At 47.8% G+C, this 22987-nt stretch overlaps 4 protein-coding genes across 4 annotated transcripts; 2 read left to right on the top strand and 2 right to left on the bottom strand.

The window, feature by feature from the left end:
• Positions 1-209: 209 nt before the first annotated feature.
• On the top strand, positions 210-8704 carry Rnf39 (ring finger protein 39). The gene is made up of 4 exons (XM_052744070.1): positions 210-3567; positions 5321-5343; positions 5572-5663; positions 7354-8704. The coding sequence occupies exons 1-4, from the start codon at positions 3205-3207 to the stop codon at positions 7932-7934; spliced, it is 1059 nt and encodes a 352-aa protein (XP_052600030.1). The 5' UTR covers positions 210-3204; the 3' UTR covers positions 7935-8704.
• On the bottom strand, positions 8635-12048 carry Ppp1r11 (protein phosphatase 1 regulatory inhibitor subunit 11). The gene is made up of 3 exons (XM_052744071.1): positions 11821-12048; positions 10217-10325; positions 8635-9831 (listed from the first exon to the last, which is right to left on the bottom strand). The coding sequence occupies exons 1-3, from the start codon at positions 11887-11889 to the stop codon at positions 9629-9631; spliced, it is 381 nt and encodes a 126-aa protein (XP_052600031.1). The 5' UTR covers positions 11890-12048; the 3' UTR covers positions 8635-9628.
• A 1512-nt stretch (positions 12049-13560) lies between these two features.
• Polr1h (RNA polymerase I subunit H) lies at positions 13561-17222 on the bottom strand. Its single transcript, XM_052744068.1, has 5 exons — positions 16949-17222; positions 16720-16867; positions 16386-16486; positions 16116-16225; positions 13561-13760 (listed from the first exon to the last, which is right to left on the bottom strand). The coding sequence occupies exons 2-5, from the start codon at positions 16853-16855 to the stop codon at positions 13736-13738; spliced, it is 372 nt and encodes a 123-aa protein (XP_052600028.1). The 5' UTR covers positions 16856-16867; positions 16949-17222; the 3' UTR covers positions 13561-13735.
• Positions 17223-17855: 633 nt separating this feature from the next.
• LOC128114234 (putative uncharacterized protein ZNRD1-AS1) lies at positions 17856-22272 on the top strand. Its single transcript, XM_052744069.1, has 3 exons — positions 17856-20782; positions 20967-21042; positions 21510-22272. Exons 1-3 carry the CDS (start codon positions 20553-20555, stop codon positions 22263-22265), a joined length of 1062 nt encoding a protein of 353 aa, XP_052600029.1. The 5' UTR covers positions 17856-20552; the 3' UTR covers positions 22266-22272.
• The last annotated feature ends 715 nt before the right edge of the window (positions 22273-22987 follow it).

The raw sequence follows: 22987 nt of genomic DNA, 5'->3' as shown, positions 1-22987 counted from the left end.
CTAACTCAGGTCCTCTGTAAGAGTCGCAACTGTGGCCGGGCATGGTGGTGCACGCCTTTAATCCCAACTCTTGGGAGGCAGAGGCAGGCAGATCTCTGTGAGTTCGAGGCCAGCCTGGTTTAGAGAGCGAGATCCAGGAAAGGCCCAAAGCTGCACAGAGAAACCCTGTCTCGAAAAACCTAAAAAAAAAAAAAGAGTCGCAACTGTGGAACCATCTCTCTAGCCCCTACATTTGCTGTCTTCTAATTCTTTAGTTCACAAATGTCTCACTGGGGTAAAATCAAGGTGTCAGCAGGATATGGCTCCTAATGAATGCTTGAGTGGGTAATTCATTCTCTTAGCTTTTGCTGCTTCCCGAGGCCACCCATTTCTTTACACCATGGCTCCCTTCTTCAGTTCTCAGTGCCAGCATTGTATGAGTTGCTGGTTCAGTGGTTAATAGTGTGTCAAAGCTAGGATTACTATGGCTGTAGTGAAACACCATGTCCAACAGCAACTTGGGGAGGAAAGGGTTTGTTTCACTCACACTTTCATATAGCAATTCATCGTCAAAAGCAGTGAGCAGGGCAGGAACCTGGAGGCAGGAGTTGATGCAGAGGCCATGGAGGGGTGCTGCTTACTGGTTTGCTTCTCATGACTTACTCAACCTAATTTCTTATAGAACCCAAGACCAACAGCCCAAGGGTGGTACTCCTCACCATGGGCTGGGTCCTCCCCAATTAATCACTAATTGAGAAAATGCCCTACAAGTTTGTCTACAGCCATATCTTGTGGAAGCATTTTCTCAATTGAGGCTCCCCCCTCTTCAATGATTCTAGCCTGTGTGAAGCTGACACAAAACTAGCCAACACAGAGTGCTTGCTGCTTCTGCAGAGGACCTGAGTTAGGTTCCCAGCACCCACATTGGGTGACTCACAACTGCTGTGAGTCCAACATCAGGGCATATGATGCTCTCTTCTGGTGACCACAACCCTCCCCCACACACTTTCCTGCAGACACATACATATGCACACAAGTAAAAATAACATATTTTTTTAAAGCCAGCAATGTCAGGCTGAGAACATCTGTGCTGATCGATAGCTCTGGTTTTCCTCTTTTTTCTCACCCTGCACATTTAAGAAGCCTTGTGATTATGGTGGACACACCTATGTACTCTGAAATAGTCTCCCTTCTTTAAGCTCAACTGATTATCAAATTCATTCTCCATTTCTAAGTAAGGCAATGTATTCCATTTCTAGGAATTAGGATGAAGTGTCTGTGGGGCATGGTACCATTCTGCACATATACTGTAGAAATGCATCTTTTGCAAAACAGATTTAGATCATATTTGGGCCTTTTTAAAAAGTTTGGGTAGTGTTGCTTTTGTGTGTGTGTGTGTGTGTGTGTGTGTGTGTGTGTGAGAGAGAGAGAGAGAGAGAGAGAGAGAGAGAGAGAGAGAGAGAGAGAGAGAGAGAGAGAGAGAGAGTTTCATATGTAGCTCAAGTTGGCATGGAACTCATGGCGATCATTTTGCCTCATGCTCCCAAGTTCTGGATTATGGGCATGACCCATCATAACCACCCTCATTTTGGTAGTTTTTTGCCTGAGTTTTATCTCATTTTGATGTTGAGCTGGGAGATTGGTGAATGTGCATGTATTTATTTGTGGAGGTTTGTTTATCATGGTGTCACATTTGAGTCCCTCTCTATTAACTATGGGGGAGGAAGAAGAAGGGTGCCTGGAGGGGGTGCCTAATAAAGTGCTGCTGCTCTGTGGAGCCTCAATGCCTTGTTTTGTTGTTATGAACAATAAAACTAATGACAAGGTTCCTCTCTGCATGTTTTGGTTGGGTATGTTCTTCTGTCCCCCAACAATCTCCTGACATTCAGTGTTATGAGAATACTGAGATTCGTTTGTGATCTTTGTACTGTCTGAGTTTATCTAAAGGCTCCTAGACACTGGAGTTAGGCATCAGTGAGCATGATACATGTACATCGGTGTATGTGGTCACATGTGGGGACACACAGAAGCTTTTTCAGAAATCCCCAAAGGTATCCAGGCAGAAAGACTTGGAAGAGAGAAAGGGGAGCTAGAAGAGGAAAGAGCAGGAAGACAGACCCATCAGGAGGGAAGAATAATGGAAAGAGGAAGAGACGGTGATGGAAGTGAGATGAGGGCACAAGGAAAGGTCAGAAAAGAGCAGAATGGAGCTCCCAGGATCTGCAATTTAAACTGAAAATAAATGAAAATTGGCAAGTCGATTCCCTTCAGTAGTACAGGCAGAAGATCTAGGTATGGTTCACTTTTGAAGATCCAGGTCTCTGGGCCTCAGAGATCTGGGACGGCTGAAACAGGTAATTGTCAGGTACAAAGAAAAGGGGGGAAAGAACGTTGGAAATAAGAACCCAAAGGAAAAGGATGGAGAAAATAGAAACTTCGGGCGAGGCGGGGGTTGGGGGTAGGGGAAGGACTGAGAGAGAGCCCTAACCTGAGAGGCAGGAATGTAGCTGCCTGCTTCCAGCCCTTATCCCAAAGACTAGGTGTCCCCAGACCTTAATAGGCAAGGCAGGAAGATGAGGCGCCAGGAGTGACAGCCACATGCCAACACTCAGAGGCCTGCCAAAGCCACACAGTCCAGGACCCAAGCTTCCGGGCCCCCAACCCCCAGATGTAGGTGTGCCAGCCACCTGGGATGACTCATGCCCTGGCGATGTGGGCACGCATGCCAAGAGCGAGCCTGGGCACCCTGCCCACCGAAGGCACACCAAAGGCCAAGGGGGAGATTCGCGCTCCTCAGGGACTCGCTCACGGGGTAGGGGTTGGGGGGGCTACCAAACCCAACATTGCCGCCTTGCCCACAGCTCATGCCCTGGTGCTCACCTTCTAGGCTCTGGGACCTAGGTGTCTTGGTCTTTACACCCTGCTCCCCAAAACCTTACTAGGAAAGCGGGAGAACCAGATGAGGCATTACGCAAGGTCTGCTGTTTACCTCCTGCATGGGGCCTCCTCCCTCCCTATAAAACCTGACGTGGTGAGGAGACGCGCTGAGTCCGATCTGGGTAAGCGAGGCAGCCCGGGAGAGGGGTAGGTAGGAAGTGCAAAGTGAATGAGGGAGGCGCAACGAGGGGCATCGAGTCAGCACGCAGCGGGGGTGGTCCGCCACCTGCGCCCTCGGGGGCGGCTGCTACCGTCGCGGATCAGGGTGCGTCCGGACCCCGGCTTTCCATGGAGGCTCCCGAGCTGGGCCCGGGGTTGGTGGAGCGTCTGGAGCAGCTGGCGACGTGTCCGCTGTGCGGGGGCCCCTTCGAGGACCCAGTGCTGCTGGCGTGCGAGCACAGCTTCTGTCGCGCGTGCTTGGCGCGCTGCTGGGGGACCCCGGCGGCGCCGGGCTCGGAGACGGCGCCCCCTTCCTGCCCCTGCTGTGGCCAGCCGTGTCCCCGACGCAGCCTGAGGTCTAACGTGCGTCTGGCAGTGGAGGTGCGCATCAGCCGTGGGCTGCGAGAGAAACTGGCGGAGCCTGGTGCTCGGACTGGGAGACGACGCGGGGGCCGCATCCCCACCATGGGCTGCCTGGACCCGCATGGAGAGGTAAGGCGGTTGGCCTTCTTTGCGGGTTCCTGTTGTTGGTGAAGAAGAGGTCTATGGGTGTCCTAGCAATGTCGGGCACTCGTGCTTTTAGCTCTAAAGCCGTAATGGAAATGTAGGTAGTAGATAGCTTGGCGCTAGGAAGGCAGAGGCAGGAGGATTGCTGCAAATTCGAAATCATCTTGGTACACATAGCGAATTCCAATCCAGAGATGGCTAGTAAAAAAGAGAGAAGAATCTAAAATAAAAATTTTAAGAGATAGAGGGAGGGGGAGGAAAGAGGAAGGGAGAGAAAGAGAGAGGCCAAGTCTTGAGTGAATAGTTTGAGAAAGGACGTTAGGAAAAGCTGAAAGGAGTTGACACTTGTTCGGGGGAGGAGGAGGAGGCTGGACAGATGCCTGAGTCTTATCAGTGGAGATGGAGGTTAAGATGTTGTAGAGGCAGAAACACGCTGGTGGTAGACAGGATGCTTAGTCCCTTGGAGATCTCAGAAGCCTCCTGCAAAGAGCATGGGAATTGGAGCCAGGACTGAGCAGGCTCACTGGTGGGAGCAAGAAAAGGATAGGGGGGCGATGCGACTCGACACCCGGGTTAGGACGAGGAGGAGCCCAGGGAGGGTGGTAATAGGACCGAATGAACAGAGTCACTGGAGCCAAGGCTGAGACTGGGTGCAGAAAAAGCGGAAGCGTAGGGATGGAAAAATTAGGAGACTGGCAAATGGGGTGGGGGTGTGGTGGGCAGATCCAAAGTGAGGCAGGGGTTCCCCTAACAAGCTCCAGCTGAGCTGTGAGTTGTTATTGTTCTCAGCTCCTCCCAGGTCCCCAGGCGGGGGCGGAAACTGGCGGAGGCGAGGTCCGGGTGAGCAGCTGGCAGGCCTCTGGCTGGTCTCCACGTTACAGCCCCACTGTCTCCCCACTGGGCCCTCCTGGGCCCCTTTGGACATCAACCACTCCCATTCCTTCGCAGTACCTCAAGGGGATCACATCTGGTTTACTTCCCCTTAGCCGCCCTCCTGCCCTGGGTCCCACTTCCGCCCTTTGAAGGCTTCACAGACCTAATTAGTCTAGGTGTAATTGCCATCCTCTCCTTTCCCCCTTGCCACACTGGCCTCTCTAGCCCTCCTCACTAGGCCACCGAAAAGAGGGATGGAGGAACCCCAGAGTTTGGAGGGGAGAAAACCAGCGCCCTCTTCTGGCTGCCGTGGTTCCCTATGAAATCTGTGGAGCCTCTTGGGACACTTCTGAGTTCAGAGGCCCCCGGGGTTGAGATGACATAAAACAAAGAGCCCAATAAACGCCACTGAGCTTTTAAGACAAGAGGGGAAGCAGCTTTATTGTTGGGCTTTTATATAACAACTCTTAACTCAAGTAATATGGGTGTGTTCACTTTTTATGGTGAAGGGGTGGACATTTGTCTGGAACACACTCAAGAAACTGGGAAAGGAAAGCATTACTGAAAGAGAGCGTGGGCTGGGAGATTAACAAGATGTAAGAAGTAGGTATGTTGAGGCTGAGGAAAGGAGAACCCTTGGAGGATGGAGTGAGGAGTGTGAGGAGAAAGTGATTTTGTAGTGAACAGAAGGGAAGGCTGTGAAAGAAGAGGGGAGAACAGGAGATAAAGGAGTAGAGGAGGGAAGAGAGATCATTTTAAGAGGGGGGAGAGAATCAACCATGCAGAGCTCACCTGAGGTGGAGGGGAGGATGCCTCACAATATGAACCTGACACTCACGCCCATGTTTTCTTTTGCCCATACCAGGATATGAGGAAGACATGGAGGCGGTGAGTTCCATTTTTACTGTTTCTTCCTTTCAACTACCTGCAACCATAGCCATCACCTCCTCTCCAGACCCAGATCTTTGTCTTTGTCTCCACTTACCAATAGGCCTTCTGGAGTATAGCCTCACCTGTTTCTGTTAAGAGCAAGTGGGTTAGGAAAATGGGTCATCAGAACCAGCATCAAAAGACAGGAATGCTGTTAACTTCCTGATCCTTCCTTTGTCTGTCCAGATTTGATGTCCCAACACCCAAGATATCTAACTCAGAGGAAGAGCTCCCTGAAGATTACCCTGTGGTAAAAAACATGCTCCACAGACTGACAGGTGAGGAGGGAAGAAAGGAGGGATCATAATCTGTGCTCTATTTGCTCCCTTTCAGCTGTCAAAAATGGTCAAGCCCCTTTTGGTATCTGTATTGGTTTTGATTTCCTAGGGCTGAAATAACAAAGTGCCACAAATCGGTGACTTGAGGAACCATCCACACCTCAAAGTACAGAGGTAGAAGTGTGAGGGCTCAGGAGAAGTCTGTTCCATGCCTCTCTCCTGGCTTCTGGGAAGTCTCAGCACTCCCTTGACCCACATATGACCTTACTGGGCTTCCTGTGTGCCTGTTTCTGTGTCCAAGTGTCTCCTTTTCCTTTTAAGGTAGTGGTCATACTGCATCAGGGTCCACCCTAATGATCTCAGTTTTTACCTGATTACCTTTGTGAAAATCCTTTTCCCACATAAGGTAAATTCAGAAAAATTTGGGAACAAAATTGAAATTCCCCCTGCCTTTCTAAACACACACACACACACACACACACACACACACACACACACACACACACACACACATATATATTATATATATATTATATATATATATATATATAATATATATATATTCATTCTATATATCCCAGGCTGGTGCAGAACTCTAGCCCTTCCTGCCTTCCTCTAATGTGCTGAGGATATGAGTATGTAGCACCACACCTGGCTAGGAGGCACAATTTAACCCAGAACAAAATCTGTAATTCCTCAGATCTCAGTCACTTTTCACTATCCTTTTGTGTACACCCAAACAGTACAAGATCACTCTCAGGAATCCCCACTTTCACTCTCTACCCTTGCTTTTTCTGAGAAGGGTCCCAAGATTCCAGCATCTCCTACCCCTTTGCCCATTCCCAAGGTAGCTCTCCATTCGTTTTTACAGTGCCTAGAGATGTTCCACCCCTTAGTCACACATCCATCCCACTTCATCCAATTTACTTCTAGTTCCTAAGAAGTATTTCCTTAAAGCACCCCATACCTGCAAGGCCAGTGGCTTTTTCTGGTCCTTTAGCGATCTCTGTTCTCTGTCTCTCCTCTGGCCACACCTCCTATAGAAACTTCGAGGGTGAGTGGCCTGGTTTTACTGGATACCTTGGAGTCCTCCCTTTGCCCCTCCTTTAAACACTTTGGTTCCTATCAGGTATCAGTCTCTCTCAGTAGTCTTGCTGACCTGGCTCCCAAGCCCCACCCAGATGCTGCAGATTCAAGGGTTTATGCTTTGTTTTGTTCATGAGAAAGGGTCTTATTATGTAGCTCTAGCTGGCCTGAAACTTGCTATGCAGGCTGGCCTCTAACTCACAGAGAGCTGTCCTCTCTGCCTCCCAAGTGCTGGGATTAAAGGCATGTACAGTGCGGCTTGTACCTGGTTGCAGTATTAGTCCTCATTCTCCCTAGGTCAGCTACTCTTCCTCCACCAACACCACAAACCGGACAGCCTCCCCTCCCATCTCCACGCTGTGGTCCCTGCCCTGGACTAGCATGGTCCTTGTCCAAATCCAGTTCCACAGAGGTGCTGCATCATAGCGCAGGGTGGCCAGCCTCCGCCTGCTCTGTGCCTTAGTTCTTTCCGATCCCAGTCACCCTTCGAGCTGTCCTGGGGACTCACGCACTTCTAAGTGCACTCGCTCTCTCTTCGCCACCCTTCTCGTTCCGGACTCAAGAAATTTGACATGTGGTGTTCCCCCATGCCTCTCTTCTGCAGCTGATCTGACCCTTGACCCTCGCACTGCACACCGTGGTCTGCTCATCTCCTCTGACTACCGCGGCGTGAGTCTGGCTCCACCTGGAACGCCAGAGCCGCTGGACAGTCCCGCGCGCTTCGATCAGCTCCCAGCGGTGTTGGGTGCGCAGGGCTTTGCGTCAGGGCGCCACTGCTGGGAGGTAGAGACCGTGAAGGGCGCGTCCTTCAGAGACTCTACCGCGGAGGATGAGGATGGAGGAGAGAGCTGCTACGCCGTGGGCGCGGCTGGGGAATCCGTGACACGCAAGGGCCTCATCAAGCTGTGCCCATCGGAGGCTGTATGGGCCGTGGAGGGCCGCGGCGGCCGCCTGTGGGCGCTCACGGCCCCAGAGCCCACTCTGCTGGGCGGCGCCAGGCCCCCGCCGCAGCGCATTCGCGTGGACTTGGACTGGGAGAGGGGCCGTGTGGCCTTCTATGATGGCCGCTCCTTGGACTTGCTCTTCGCCTTCCAGGCACCGGGCCCCCTCGGGGAGCGCGTCTTCCCGCTGCTCTGCACGTGTGATCCCCGAGCCCCTCTGCGCATCGTGCCGGGAGAAGGCTGAGGGTCTGGTCACCTACCTCCTAGCCTAGCCTAGCCCGGATGCCTCGAGGCTACTTATCTTCCCTGCAGAAATCCCCACCTATTTCAGTGATCTTGTCTGTACACCTGCCGCAGCAGGAGTATTAATAAGCACCCTTTACCCACTCACATTCTTTCTCCCAAAGCAAGACCTCAAACTGGCTTGTACATCCGTGCCTTTAAGCCAGTCTGGTCCTGCGTCTCCATGCCCTAACCCAACCTTTTCTTTGAGTTCTCTTTCTGTACCATTCCAGACAGGGATAGAGAAAGGCTCTGTACCACCAGTACTGGGAAACAGTCCACATTCACCTCCAATCCCAAAGGGCCTAGGGCCTGATCCACCGCAGGAAGTCTGGAGTCTCCTGCTGATGTCCACTCTGAGGACTCCCCTCAAGAAAAATAAGTTCTCCTAAAATAAGATGCTTAACTCATAACTTAAGCCACTCAGACCTGAAGCCTAAAACAAATTTTGGGATGTGTATGCAAGCCAGTCCACCCTCTACATTTCTTTTATGACTGTTTTCTATGCTGATAGCCGTTTTTCTTTAAATGTCCTCTTGGAACTTCATATTGCACACAAAAGAACCAATGGTGCTACCCACCTTCTCAACCAGGGAGCAACCCAGGCATCCCAAATATCCTTGTATAGCCCCATCCTCCCTATGTGTATAAATCAGCCTGTATTTAACACATTGTGTAATGTTGGGTTATTTATTTTGTGCATCTGTGGCAATAAATGAGATCTCAGTGGTGGCATGGGTTCTGCTGATCTCTGTACTGTGCACAGCTAGAGGTCTGGAGGACAACACCCAGATCCCAGCACCAGTTGGGGAGGGCTGAGAGAGCAAGACACCTGGGTTGGTAGAGACATCACAGCCTAGGCAGGAAAGGGTAGGAGTGTACTGCAGGGGCCTGTCCCCTCATCTCTTTGTTCTCTCCCTCTTTCCTTTTAGAGACCCAGGCCCCTTGGACAACAGTGCTGAAGCTCAAAGATTAAAGGCTGAGAAAATCGTTGGCTCTAAGTCACTGGTCTGAGCCAGCTTTATCAGAAAGGTTATATTCAGGTCACGACTATTTTGGGGTCCACTTTCCATTAGAAGTGTGACCGACAAAAACCTCTCCTAACTCCTTTTAAGGGCCAGAAGGGATATCTAGGAGCAGAAGGGCTGGGGAACCCTATGGTCTCCACACAGGCAAGGACTGATTTAGGACAATTGCGTAAGTGGAGGAACTGTAAGCCAGGATTAATATGCAGAGCTGGGGTACAAGATTGCCTGGAATCTAACTGGGGTCCTGGCAGTGAAAGCTGGGACTGCTGAAAACCCAGTTTAGGTGCTTGGGACCCAAGCTAAGGGTGCAGGTGGCCAAGATAACTGGATCCCAGGACAGGTAGTTTGGCAGTGAGAACAAAAGGGACAGACTGGGGCCACAGTGCCTGGATCCCAGGCAAGGGGGCAAACTGTGGGGAAGAGGGAACTGGGAGAACCCAGAAGCCTGGGTTCTGGAACAGCAGCAAGTCAGAATTCCAGGATCTCTATCCGCCCTCCTCTTCCTCTTCTCTATCAGGCAGGAGAGGGAAGGAGGGGGCAGGAGAAGGGATCAGACCATGGGTTGAGTCCCCATGTAGCCAGATGGATACATTTGGGGCCAGGCAGACACATGAAAGGTGAGAGGGATTTAGTGCTGCATAGGTCCTGGAGGGGGCTGAGAGGGGTCAGGAGGCTGGGGGGGAGTGGTTGGGGTAGGTCCTGGGGTTGTATGACGCCGTCCTTTGCGGTGACCCCGGACACAGTGTGTATGACCACAGCCTTCATCTTCATCCTCATCACTCTCGGTGGAGCTCTCACCAAAGGCCCGAGGTTTCTCATAAATACAGCAGCCTAGATGGAGAGGGAGGAACCCAGTTAAAAAGGATGAAGAACACAATGTTCGGTCAGTGCCATTTCCACCACATCTATGTGAAAATTCTCCCCCACCACTGTGTGCCACCTTCCAGAATCCAGCTTCCTTAGCCTCCCACCCCGGGGACTCAGGCACCCATTCTCCCTTTCTCTTCAGAGAATCAGAAGCACCTCTCTCCCACTCTGCCATGGCTTGCCCCCAGACTTGCTAACGCATACTTTTATCCCTACCCCCATCTATTTTCCTTCCCAACCAAGAAGAGAAGTGTAAGCAGCACATGGGAGGCAGGGGCTCGGGAGGCCGTGACCGGGCGGGGGCAGCGGCTCGGGAGGCCGTGGCCGGGCAGGGGGCAGCAGCACTCACATTTTGACGATCGGCGCCCCATGTGCTCATTGTCCACGGTGTCGCTCGTCCACTCCACCTTCTTCTCTGGCTTCCGTTTCCGAAGTTTGATGGTTAGGCTCCGATTCTCCTGTAAGGGTAGGAGGTTTGGGCCCATCTAGCTAATCTCTCTTGACCTTTCCTGTTTCCCAAGGAACCTCCTCTGTCCTCTTCCCTGGCTCAATCTGTACCACACACCACACCTCTGGAGGAGCCAGGTTCTGGGAGCCAAAATAGAACATGTTTTTAACCTGCTCAAGAGGAATGTGAATTCCTGTTTTTGAAAACTACTAGTACGCAAAAAAAAAAAAAAAAAAAAGACAATTCTTAACCTAGGGCCAGTAAATCTTCAAAGGAAAACACAACCCTCCCTGTTTCTTTATCTTCTTTCCCCATCATCCGTGGTGGTATTAATACAGGAAAGTTATTTGCTCAGTTCCCCGTGACTGGTCTTTGGCCTCCCTTTCTTTCTCCACACCTCTTATTCATGTTCTCCCTAAAGAGATTACACACATGTAATCTCAGCACTTAGGAGACTGAGTCAGAAGCCAGCCTCTACAACTTGGTAAAGCTTTTTCTTTCAAGAGCAAAATAAAATTTTTAAAAAATAACAAAGCAAGGCTGTGGAGACAGGTCTGTTGGTGAAGTGCTTTCCTGAGTTTGATTCCCAGAATCCGTATTTTTTTTAAAGTCAGATGTAGTGGTGATGCACGTTTGCGATTCCTGTACTGGAGATGTGGAGACAGGCAGATCTCTTGCCAGTCAGCCTAGCCAATTTGGGCAGCTCCGTGAAAAATGATTGTCTCAATTCAACAAAAGAAAAAAAAAAAAAAGCAGACTGTGCCTGAGAAACATCTAAGGCTGACTTCTGCCCCCCCCCTCCTCCACACACACCTGAACAAACAAAATAAAAAAAAAATCCAAAACCCTCCTCCTCCAAAGAAAGCCTTCATTCCCTCTTCTCTCAAGTCCAGGGCTCTCTACGTCCTACCCACTTACTCTCTAATCCTGTCATCTCTGGTAATGATCACTAAACTACTAAACACCTTCAAAGCCAGACATTATTACGCCCAACACATCTTTCTCCCTTTGAAAGCAATAAAACTTGTTTTTGCAAAAAATTCTATTTGTTTGCTCATTTGCTTCTCTCTTCTCTGATCTGTCAAAATACTACCTTCACCTCATTTTGCTTCCTCATTCCCTCCACTTTGACACGTACCCACTCCATGACTATGTACTGGTAAGTACTCGTCCTTTATGCTTGCCTCCAAAACCATGCTTTCTCAAATGGCCTTTCATTTCCTCCCACTACCCTCTGTGCTCCTTAACTCAGTTTCCGTTTATTACGTACACAGACCACCACGCCAAGTCATAACACCTATACCTAATTGTAACTGCGGATTAAACGTTCCCTGACCAGTCACTTTTATGATTTGAGCTACTCCAAGCATCCCCAGTCTCTTGCGATTTTCCCAAGACTCAACCCCACATGTCCCAGATCCCAAACCCTCCAACTTTCCAAACCCCTATTTCCCTCCCAGTACCTCCCAGACCCCTACACAGGCCCCCCCGCCCGGCTTTCTCACGGGCTCGGTTGTCACGGTAACCGTTGTCTCAGTGACGGTCTCACTCAGCCCGGCCCCTGCCTCCGCCATGGCTAAAGCGAAAAGCGAGGAAGCGGGATGAGACACCCTTCCCTTTTTCTGCGTCTCTGAGATCTAAGAGATCCGGTACACGATTCAGAGTAGTGACCAGGATCCTCTGGCTTCTTATTCTCCCCCTTCTTCCAGGGCCTCTGCTTCCCCACCCCTGTGGATAACCTGTCCAACCCCACTTCCGGCCTTTCACTTCCGGGTGTGACGCATCCTGCAGAAACCAGCTTCCCTTCCCCAGCACCGCTTGGGCCAAAGCGCGGGCGTCACCAGATTAGTTCCGCCGTACTGTAACAGTGCGCAGACGCCGCAGTTAGCAGAAGTGATGTCACTGTGGGGCGGGGCCAGCTGGCCCAGGGCCTAAGTTCATTGGAGGAGAGTCAACTCCGGGCTGCGGGGCACGGCGGAGGTGAGCTGTATGTGCTCTTCCCCCAGTCCGCTGTATCCTTAAACCTGGGTGCAAAAGTAAGTGGGACTCGGCCAAGTTCCACTTGCTTATCATTCTGTCGAGAAATGGCTTTCCAGGTGCAGGAAACGCACTGGGTTCTAGTCCTCTCCCTGTCTGTACGTCTTAGAGGGAAGGTACACCAAACTTGGAATTTTCCGACCATGGCAGGCCCTAAGATCAAAGTATGAGATACCCAGACTGCCATTTACAAAGGCCTGGCTGCAGGGACGGGGCAGCAAATTCAAATACGTATGGTTAAGGTTTGTTGAATCTCTACCCGTCCAAAGTCCCAACTTTTGTTTCCTTACAATGAGGAACTAGATTTGGATAGGATATATGTATAATATGTCTAACTGCTTTTTTTGTATTGGCCTTGTGATAATTAACATTACAATTAGTTACTATGCTTGAGAGACCAAAAAGCAAAAAAAAAAAAAAAGAAAAAGAAAGAAAAAAATGCCTCTAGCATGTAAGCCCCTGGTTTGTACAGACTGTACCCTACCAGTCCACTTCTTTTTTTCCCCAGACAGGGTTTATCTGTGTATCCCTGGACATCCTGGAACTCACTCTGTGGACCAGGTTGGCCTGCCTCTGCCTCCTAAGTGCTGTGATCAAAGGCATCGCCACCACCACTTGTAAAGACTGTTCTTAAACTGAGAGATCTTGTACAATTTGCTGTTATAGCAAGACAATAGTTCATAAGACTAACTGCTATTTCTGCTTTTGTAATCAAACTTGCTTACTCTGCTCAATGGCTAGGACAACTGCAAGACATACATGTAAAATTAGACCTTGCCTATTTGTAGACAGAATACATGCAATCTTGTGGCCTTGGGCTGAATAGATGCTGCATCCAGTGCCATGAGTATCCAGAACCAGTATTTAATAAAGCCTCTTATTAAAATTTATTCATGGTCATCATGAATCTCTGAGTGACCCCAGGCCCACAACAGCTTCATTCCAGACTCCATTATTTTATCGCTACAGTTTTTTTCTTTTTTACAGCTATAGTCTAAGTCACTTAAATTTCCTTTGGAATAAGACAGATTGTTGTTATTTTGGGTTTTTAGGCATCTTGTTAGGTAGCTTTGGCTGGCTTTGCATTCCTTATATAGTTTACTGTCCTCAAGCTTGAGACCTTCTTGCCTCTATCCCTGAAGTGCTGGGATGACAGGGCATGTGCCACCAGCTTGGCCCGAATAAGATTATGAATAACACACATGATGTCAAGGTTTCATAAAAATATAACTTTAGTAAATTCAACTGGGGGAAGGAGTGTTCTGGGGGTGAAGATCTTATTCTGAAAACAAGGCACCAGAGGGGAAGGATAAGTCATCAAAGGACCGATGTCTTCCCCTTCCAAGAGGAGGAGGCGTGTTGCTGAGTTGCCAGAAAAAAAGGTCAAGAATCTTCCTTTTCCTGAAACCTATGGAAAAAGAAAGGACTTGTTATACTTAACCAAAAAGAATTTCTAGCACCGCAAGATAAGATAAAAACCCCTGAAGGACTTTTTCTTATGACAGGGATGGGTGACCTTCCCCCACAATCCTTCAACTCTAACCTCAAGGTAACTAATAGCTAATCATTACCTTAAAGTATGCAAAGATTTCCCAGGACAGAAAAAGCACTAGCCAAGAAAAGGAAAAAGATAAACTGGACCTCATAAAAATGTTGTAGCTGGACATGGTGGCACAGATCAATCTCAAAGAAGCCTACAGATGCTGGGAATGCAGCATTCACCCAGACCTTAAGAAACCCGAAGTTCAAGTTCTAAGAAACTGGCATACAGTCAAAATTTACAAAGTTAAAAAGTACCATGAGGAAGTCAGCAGAAATAGCATCAGACCCAGAAAAAACAATGGATATCAGAAATACCACACACACATATAAACATGTTTAATGTATCTAATATACATTTAAAGAATAAAAGGAGCAACTTAAAATAATTAATGGGAGCTGGAGAGTTGGCTCAGTGGTTAAGAGATTCTCTTGCAGAAAATCTAGGTTTGATTCCCAGCACCCACACGGTGGTTCACAACCATCTGTAACTCCAGTCCCAGGGAGTCTCACATCTCTTCTGACTATGTGGGTACCAGGCATGCACATGGTGCACTTACATACATGTAAGCAAAACACTCATACACATACAATAATAAAATAAACGTTAAATAAAATGACTGAGATTTTTTAAATGACTAATGGGCTAAATTGTTCAGGTGATTCATGAGGTGTGAAAACAAGCAGTAATAACTGAGGGGCTGAGGAGACGGCTCAGGTGGTAAAGTGTCTGCTGCACATATGTGAGGACTTGAGTCCGGATTCCCAGCACCCCTTAAAAATAAAGAAAATGCTGGGTGTCATGGTCCACATGGACAGAATGGACTCCACTTGGGCTGGGAGGCATAGGAGAATGAATGTCTAAGGCTCATTGGGTAGCCAGCCTAGCCTGAGCTCCAGGCTCAGAGACTCTGCCTCCAAAGATAAGGTAGAGAGCTGGAAGTGGTAGCACACACCATTAATCCCAGCATTCTGGAGGCAGAGGCAGATGGGTATCTGTGGGTTTGAGGTTAACCTGGTCTACACAGAGTTCCACATCAACCAAGAATATAGTGAAAGCCTGTCTCAAAACTAAAAGAAAAGTAAAGAAGAGATAAAGACGCTTGATGAAGCCACCCAATGCCTAACTCTGGCCTCCATATGGACAAAAATATATGCATACATCCACATGAACACATGAATACACCACACATACAACACTCCACCACCATACACACATACAAATTGAAGAAAGAATTAATGACCTATAGGAAAGATTTGGAGAAATTACCCAGAAGACAGTATAAACAATGGGATGGAAAATATAGAAGACAAGGTGAGAAATGTGAAAGTCTAATAACTAATTTGAGAACATGGGGGACAGGGAATATTGGAATGAGATAACAACTGATACATTTCCAAGGTTGATGATATAGAAATCAGTTCTTGGCTTCAGAAAGCCTAATAAGGGGCTGGGCATGTAGTTCAGTTGGTAGAGTGCTTATGCAGCTCTCATGAAACTGAGTTGAATCTTCAGCACCATAAGAAACAGCTGTGGTGGCCCATGCTCGTAATCCTTGCATTTGAGAGGTGGAAACAGGAGGATAAGAAAACCAAAAAAGAAAGAGGAAAAGTCTAATTAAAATCCTAAACAGGGCAAATATAAGAAGAGAGGTCAGGGTACAGCTGAGGGTAGAGCATTTCCTTAGCATGCCTGAGGCCCTGGAATAAAGCTGGCAGTACCCCAGGAAGAGGAAAACAATAACAAAAAGCAAAAATACAGAAAGCCACATGCTAATGTTCTACAGTGGAGCTAAACCACCACCAAGACAAAGATTGTTTCAAACCATTCAGACCGTGTTCTTTGAATCATGCAAGATTAAGTAACCAAAGTCACCCCTTTTGCAGGGAAAGATTTCAGCACTTTGTACCACTATGCAAACCAACATCTGTGTTTTAAAATTCCCTTTCTAGTAGCTTTTTATGTGTGTGAGAGTCTCGGTGTAGCCCAGGCTGGCCTTGAATGAATGATCTTCCTTCGGGTCACCACACCCAGCTTTCCTCTTATATCTTAAAAGATTTAGTTCACTGACAGTCAAAAGAGTAAGGGAGCAGTTGAGAAAGCTTAGCAGTTGCCACCACTGTTATGGACTGGACCAAATGAAATGCTTAGTACAAGTCTGTCACTGCTTTTGTTGTTTGCAAATACTGGAAAAGGGCAGAGGGAGGGGAAAAAGATTCTCACTTGCAATTGATACAGGTATAGAAGACAGTCTGTCCTTCATCAGCTGAGCGCATCTGTCTGGTGTGGTATGCCATTCCCTCATGACCACATCGAGGGCAGCGCCTGTCAACCTAGGAAGAAACAGATGGGTTATGGAGACCTACTCACAATAAAGCTCTGCTTTCGTACAGGAATCAAACTGTTACACCCCCCACACATTCTCCTGGAATGGAGCGCAAAACCAAGTCTCCACAATCACTGTTCTTTGGAAACCAGTCCTAATCAACTTACCACTGGTCCCTGGGATTCAGGTCCCTCGTCCACAGACGTAGGTATGGCTGCCCCCAGTTTGTGGAACACAACTGAGGTCTTCACAACTTTCCCTTCGAAATCTGCGCAGGGAGTAAAAAATTAACAGTAGAAATGGCCGAGGAGGCAACAAATCCCAGCAACACTCTCGCAGGTGGGTCACATCCTCCCTTCGGGTTTCTTCCCTGGGTCAGTCTGACAGACAGATTCCAGTTCTGGGTCTCGCCTCCCTAATCCCAACCAGTGCTGAGGTCACGCTCCACCACCGACCTCTCCACCTGGACCCTCGGCTGGGTCCAGCCTACTAACCCCTCACCTCGCACGTCTATGCAGAAGCCACAGCGAGGGCAGATGACAGTATCCTGAGCTCCAGGCAGCGGCAGCACAGAGCCGCAATCTGGGCAGAAATCCAAGTCTGACTGAAAGCTGGAGCAGGGGCTGGTCAGCTCCATGGCGGATGAGACCTGGGGACGGAGGGACGATTAGTGAGACGCAAGAGTCTTGCCTTGGAGGTGGTTCCTCATCGCGTCCCCGGCCGTAATTACCTGAGTCCACCCCCCGCCCCCAGGTCCTCTGACAGCTACGTGTGCAGTACGAGGTGTCCGGAACTTCAGCCTGCGGGGAACCGTGCGTGGTGGGACGCAAGCTGGAAGCGGCGAGAGCACAGACCCCAGCCGCGGGCTAGAGCGGCCGATCGCAAGGGCCGGGCAGCGAGTGCGCTCGGCGGGCTAGAGCGCCCTCATAGCCTGGCGGCCGTTGGGTCGTGACGTCATAATTAATGGCGCACTTAGTCGAGCGAGCTCTAGAGAGGGAGCCGAACTTCTAACGAAAGGGAATTGGAGGCCCCACTACTACTGTGACGTCGATTAAGCAAAGGCAAGTAGCCAGTGTTAGGCCACCCGCTACTTTCCCGCTCCGCACAAATCCCTGCTTTCGTAGGGAATCCTACACTTAGCAGGGGAAGGGGCTTGGGAACGTCCCCCTAAAACTAATTTTTCCAGAGCAACTGATTCCGTCGGGTTCAGACAATGACAACTCACGCCGGTTCCTGAGACGTTTTTTGTATTTTGCGGCTGCTCAGTGGCTAAAAGCAAAGCTAAGGAGCATTCTTGCGCATCCCCCCCCCCCCCCCCCCCCGTTGTCGCTCTGAGCCCTTGAGCGAGTCGGCTTCCTAAGGAATGGTGAGGGTGAAAGCAGAGGGGAAATGAGACATTTGAGGAGGATTTTAGGGATTTGGAAGTGGTGGAACACCTGAGATTAGGGCTCTTACCTCCTTGTGTTCTTGCCGGATGACAGAGGCTAGCATTAATCAAAAGCGCCTCTTTTGATTTTGTAGGGATTAGATTTGGCTTTCTCTTGCAGACCATCTTCCACTCCCCTAAGCTCCCATTCACCCGGGTTTAAATACTCGCCAACCACCAAGTGAACAACAGGGTAAGTATTTCACTCACTGGAAGCCTACAAAGGAAGGAAAACTTGTGTGCTGAAGAAGGACGAGCTTGAAGTTAGCGTTCCCAGCCCTCCTGCCGCCAACCTGAATACCATGCTAAGGCTGGTCTTATAGGACACAAACTCTACTCTTTACTTAGGAGAAACCCTTATTTGTCTTTCTGTGCATGCAATTAATGTGCGATAAAACCATGGGGAAGTTAAAAAAAAAAAACCCTTAGCAAGATGTCAAAAGGACATCATTTTACTTAGGGGTGAAATTGGGTGTCATTTTGCTTGTCTAGCAAAGCACTTGCTGAGCCCATGGTAGTAGGTGAAACTTCAAATTTCACCTCTGTGTCTTCTTTCAAAGTAGAAATTTAAATTAGCCCCACTTTCCCTTTAAAGTTCGACGTCAGACATCCACTATGGTTCCACAGCTACCTTTGATGCAGTGAAGGAACACAAACAGCATAAGGCACAATGTTCCTTTCTCAACAAAAGCTCCATCCATCCAATAAAGACTGCACACCCGAGCCAGGTTTGGAGCTGAGACTGGGATTGCATAGTTGAAATCTGTTTTCTCTTTCAGTACAAATGAATAGTTTGAATGTGGAGAAAGTGCACTAGTAGGTGCTTGAGCCAGCGATATACCTGTAGCCTTCATGGAGGACAGGTCCATGCTCTAATGAAAAACGCAGCATGCCTGTGTGGTGGTACATGCCTGTGTGTGTGGTGGTACATGCCTGTGTGTGTGGTGGTACATGCCTGTGTGTGTGGTGGTACATGCCTGTGTCTTGCACTAGGGGAGCTGAAGCAGGAGGGCTGTGAGTTTGAGGCCACCTTGGGCTGCAAAGCCAGGTCTAAACCAGCCTCCATATGTGGTGAACCCCTATTTCTAAAACAAATACGGTGTGTATGTGTACTGGGATGGACCCCAGAGCCTTGGTAGGTAAGCCGTTTACTAATGAGTTAAATCCCAACCCTGAGATAGTTATGAGGGAATACTTAGCTACTGTGTGATAATAAACAGTCATAATTTTGAGACTTATGATCATAGTACTATACTAGGTGCCTTTTGCAAGAAATGAAAGTATGGCGCTGGAGAAATGACTCAGTGGTTAAGAACACTGGCTGCTCTTCAGAGCACCCTGGTTAATTTCCCAGCATCCACATCACATGGGTGCTCACAGCTATCTTTAACTCCAGTTCCAGGAGATTCAGTGCCCTCTTCAGGCCTCTACAGACACCTGGCAGCAAGTGGTACCCAAACAGACACAAAAGCAAAACACTTATGCTCATAAAATAAAAATACATATTTTATAAAGAAGAAATGCAAGTGAGATGGTCATTATTATTTTTTGAAGGCAGGGTCTCATAGCCTAGGCTGACCTAGAACTCACAGTACTCCTGCCTCAGCCTCATAAATGTGATTACATGCATGAAACCTCCATGCCAAGTTCTAGGGTGATAATTTGCAATCTCAAAGTACGAGCAAATAAGAATGTCTAAGAAGGGCTTGAGAGATGGCCTAGTGGCACCTACACGGCAGCTCACAACTGAGAATCTGATGCCCTCTTCTGGTTTCTGAGTGCACCACATACATGTGGTGCACAGATACATGCAGGCAAAACATATTAAAAATAGAAATAAAAAGCCTTTTTTAAAAGCATGTCTAAAATCAGTGAGGCAAAATATTATATATTAGAGCCTCTCCAATATTATAAATAATTACTTGTAGATTTATATTATAATTCGTGCACTTCTAAATTTCAACATCAAAATGTTGTTATATATGACCATAGATACCATAATAGAGTAACTTTTACAGATATTTTTAGGTTTATTTATGTGTTTAAGTGTTTTGTCTGCATGCATGTATGTATATCACATTGCATGCCCGGTGCCCATGAAGGTCAGAAGCGGGTATATGGTTCCCTGTAACTGGAGTTACAGATAGATGGTTATGAGCTGCCATGTGGGTGCTGGGACTTGAACCTAGGTCCTTTGAAAGAGCAGCCAGTGCTCCTAATCACTGGGCCGTCTCTCCAGCCCCTGATAGTGATTGCTTTTTTTAAAGTGAGTTGTAAAAATGAAAACTCCTCAGAGGAAGGGAGAATCCTTGTTATGAAGTATACAAGGAAAACTTCATAGAGACCAAGGGCCTTACCTGCAAAGGGAGCTTACCTGCAAAGGGAGCTTACCTGTAAAGGACAGGTAGCTGACATTTCCTGAAAATTTACCATGTACTCTCCTCACACTAAACCATATTTGTTCTTTATGACCCTGAGAGGTGGATCTTGTCTTACATCTTCATTTTATAAATAAGGAAACTGACACAGAAGTTAGTTGGCTTGCCCTGCGTCATACACTGAGGAAATAGAATTGTGGTTCAGTTTTATTCCTGTCCTTAAAGCCTTTGCTTTTGACCATAGTTTGAGGGTCTGCAAGCTGTGTGCTAGACAGCTTCAGTGGCTTAAATGCGACCTCACAGTAAACTCAAGTTTGAGCAGGAATGACTCATAAAAACTTGGTGGTCTTCACTTGTGGTGCCATCAGCCTGGTAAACAAACACAGAGGGCCACAAAGCTCTGCCTGCAGGGTTTTAACAGGGAGTAGTCTCAAACGGATTTAGGGAAGGATGATTGACAATGTCAGTCAGTCAAGCAGAGGGCCAGATGATCAAACCAGAATAGAATTTCAGAACAAAACAAAGCAAAGATGCTGTATGTGCTGATAGAGGCACAAAGGGCCTGGCTGGACAAAGTGCAGAAAGACAATGAACTGACAAAGCGAGAGACTAGAATTACCTCCGAAGACAAAAGAGGCTTTGAGACCGATCAGTCTGGTTTGGGAGTCCTTAGGCCACCCCTGACCAAAGAGCCTGTTCCTCCACTCTTTCAGTCCCAAATACAAGATTCTGAGTGGTTCACGTTGAGTCCAAAGGAGAGGTATGCTTTTAGTTCATATAAAAAGAATGATCTTCATTATTTTGCACTACGGAAAATGCAGTGATTTCTCAATGGAGAAAAGGCCCTTGTTCCTGGCCAGATATTTGAGTTCTTTGACTGGGGATTGGTGAGCAAATGTGTCATCTCCCACATTCCAATCTACCTTTGGTTTTCTATCTTCCAGATTGGCTTGGGCAAAAGCATCCAGAGACCCTAGGATTGCAGAAGGTCAACAGTCTCCACTGGAGAAAAGGCTCCTGGTAAATAAGTTGTAAATAAATACTTTACAGTTTGGAGCTACCCAGAAAAGGAAACTGAGGCTTAAAGTCCTCCTGCACTGGTGACACTTTGGGGCAGTACTCCGGTAGCAGCAGCAGCTTCCACTCTTGTAAATTATCCCAACACCAACTTCCAGGGCTCTCTATTTTAAAAACTAGTTATTTACTGGGGACGGGTACTGCATACTTTCAGAACAACCAGACTTGCCTGGGAGGATAGGGTTTAAAATTTAAATTTTTATTTACTCTAAAGTAAATAAAAGGGGTGTGTGTGTGTGTGTGTGTGTGTGTGTGTGTGTGTGTGTGTGTGTATCCATTTGCTTATGACATTAAGGCATATGCCACTACTTCTGGCCCAAGACTCCTTCCTTAATAGGAGTGAGGAAGGCAAACTGCTTTTAAATGTGTTTAAGGGAAAAATGATAAAATTCTGAACCTCCCTTTGACAGAGTCTTGGTGGTGTGCATACGACAGCAGCAAGACACTTGGTAACTCAGAAATGCCGGGAGGAGAGCAGAGAACTCTGCAGGGAGCAAGCTCACTCTCTTGACTACTGGCTTGCAAAAGCAGAGTCTTACTACAATAAGAAAATTGTGGAGATGATGAAAAGAGAGGACACCGGCGGAGACACAAAGGTGAAAGTGGAAGAGGAAACACCACCAACCACAGAGGGACAGAAGCTGCGGTATTGGGTGCCCGAGAGAGAGAAGAAACAAATAGAAAGGCACATCCTTAGAACAGGCCAGGCCAGAGAATTTAAGAATAAAACCTGGAGACAGACACGACTCCTCAGTGAAATAACACTACCCAAAATTGTGCCAGAAAAGACTATCATCCCGAAAGCAGAGAGAAGGCGGCAGGTGACAGAGAGAGAACTGCTCCAAATCAAAGGCCATCAGGAACGCATGATTCGAGGGAGGGAACTTCTAGAGCAAAGACTCAAAGAAAGAATCTTGAGAAAAAGCCAGAGCCAGATTCCACCACCTGAGAGGCGTGGTCGAGTGAAGAAGGAGACCAAAGAGTTTGAAAAGGTTGTCGCCTACCCTCTTTTCCAGCCATCCAGTACAAGTCGGATTAAAGTGGATATTCTCAGGGAGAAATCAGACGAAGAGAAAGTGAGCACAATTATAAAACCTTATGGAAAGAGATTCTTGGCTGTGCCACCCTTTTTGAGAACTCAAATAGGAAAAATAAAGGATCAGTAAAGTTTCAGAGCTTTGGTGATGAAACCATGTTTCTTTTTTGCTTTTCCAGACAGGGTTTCTCTGTGTAGCCTTGGCTGTCCTGGAACTCACTCTGTAGGCGAGGCTGGCCTCAGACTCAGAGATCTGCCTGCCTTTGCCTCCTGAGTGCTAGGATTAAAGGTGTGTTCCACCGCTGCTGGGCTGAAACCAGGATTCTTATATGAACCTGTTTTTTGTGTTCTGGTTGTCTGCATAAGTTGATGAATGGTGCTATTTCTATTACATACATACATAGTTATGAGATAGTCTAGGCTTAAAAGTTTGCCTAGCTATTTCTAATTACTTTGTGTTTGTTCAAATTATCCTTTCAAAACATTTTAGATTATATTTATTCGTTGTGTGTGAGTGGTGTGTGTGTGTGTCTATGTCTATATATGTGTGTGTTTATATGTGTGTGTGCGCACATGCGCGTGGTCTCTCTATTATGTAGCCCTGGCTGTCCTGGAAATCACTATATAGGCCTTGAATTCATAAGAGATCCACCTGCCTTTGCCTCCAGATTGGGATTAAAGGTGTGTGTCATCATACCCAGCTTCATTTTCTTTTTTTAAAAAAATTTATGCATATGGGTGTTTTGTCTGCATGTATGTCTGTGCACTATGTACATGCTTACATGCCTGGTATCCAGGGACACCAGAAGAGAGCATCAGATCTCCTGGAATTGAAGTTACAGACAGTTGTGA

This window comes from Peromyscus californicus, unplaced genomic scaffold, assembly GCF_007827085.1.
Source record: "Peromyscus californicus insignis strain IS unplaced genomic scaffold, ASM782708v3 Scaffold_19__1_contigs__length_69161282, whole genome shotgun sequence".
NCBI classification, from domain to species: domain Eukaryota; kingdom Metazoa; phylum Chordata; class Mammalia; order Rodentia; family Cricetidae; genus Peromyscus; species Peromyscus californicus.
The sequence above is the reverse complement of the archived record's forward strand: the minus strand, read 5'-3'. Positions and strand labels throughout refer to the sequence as shown.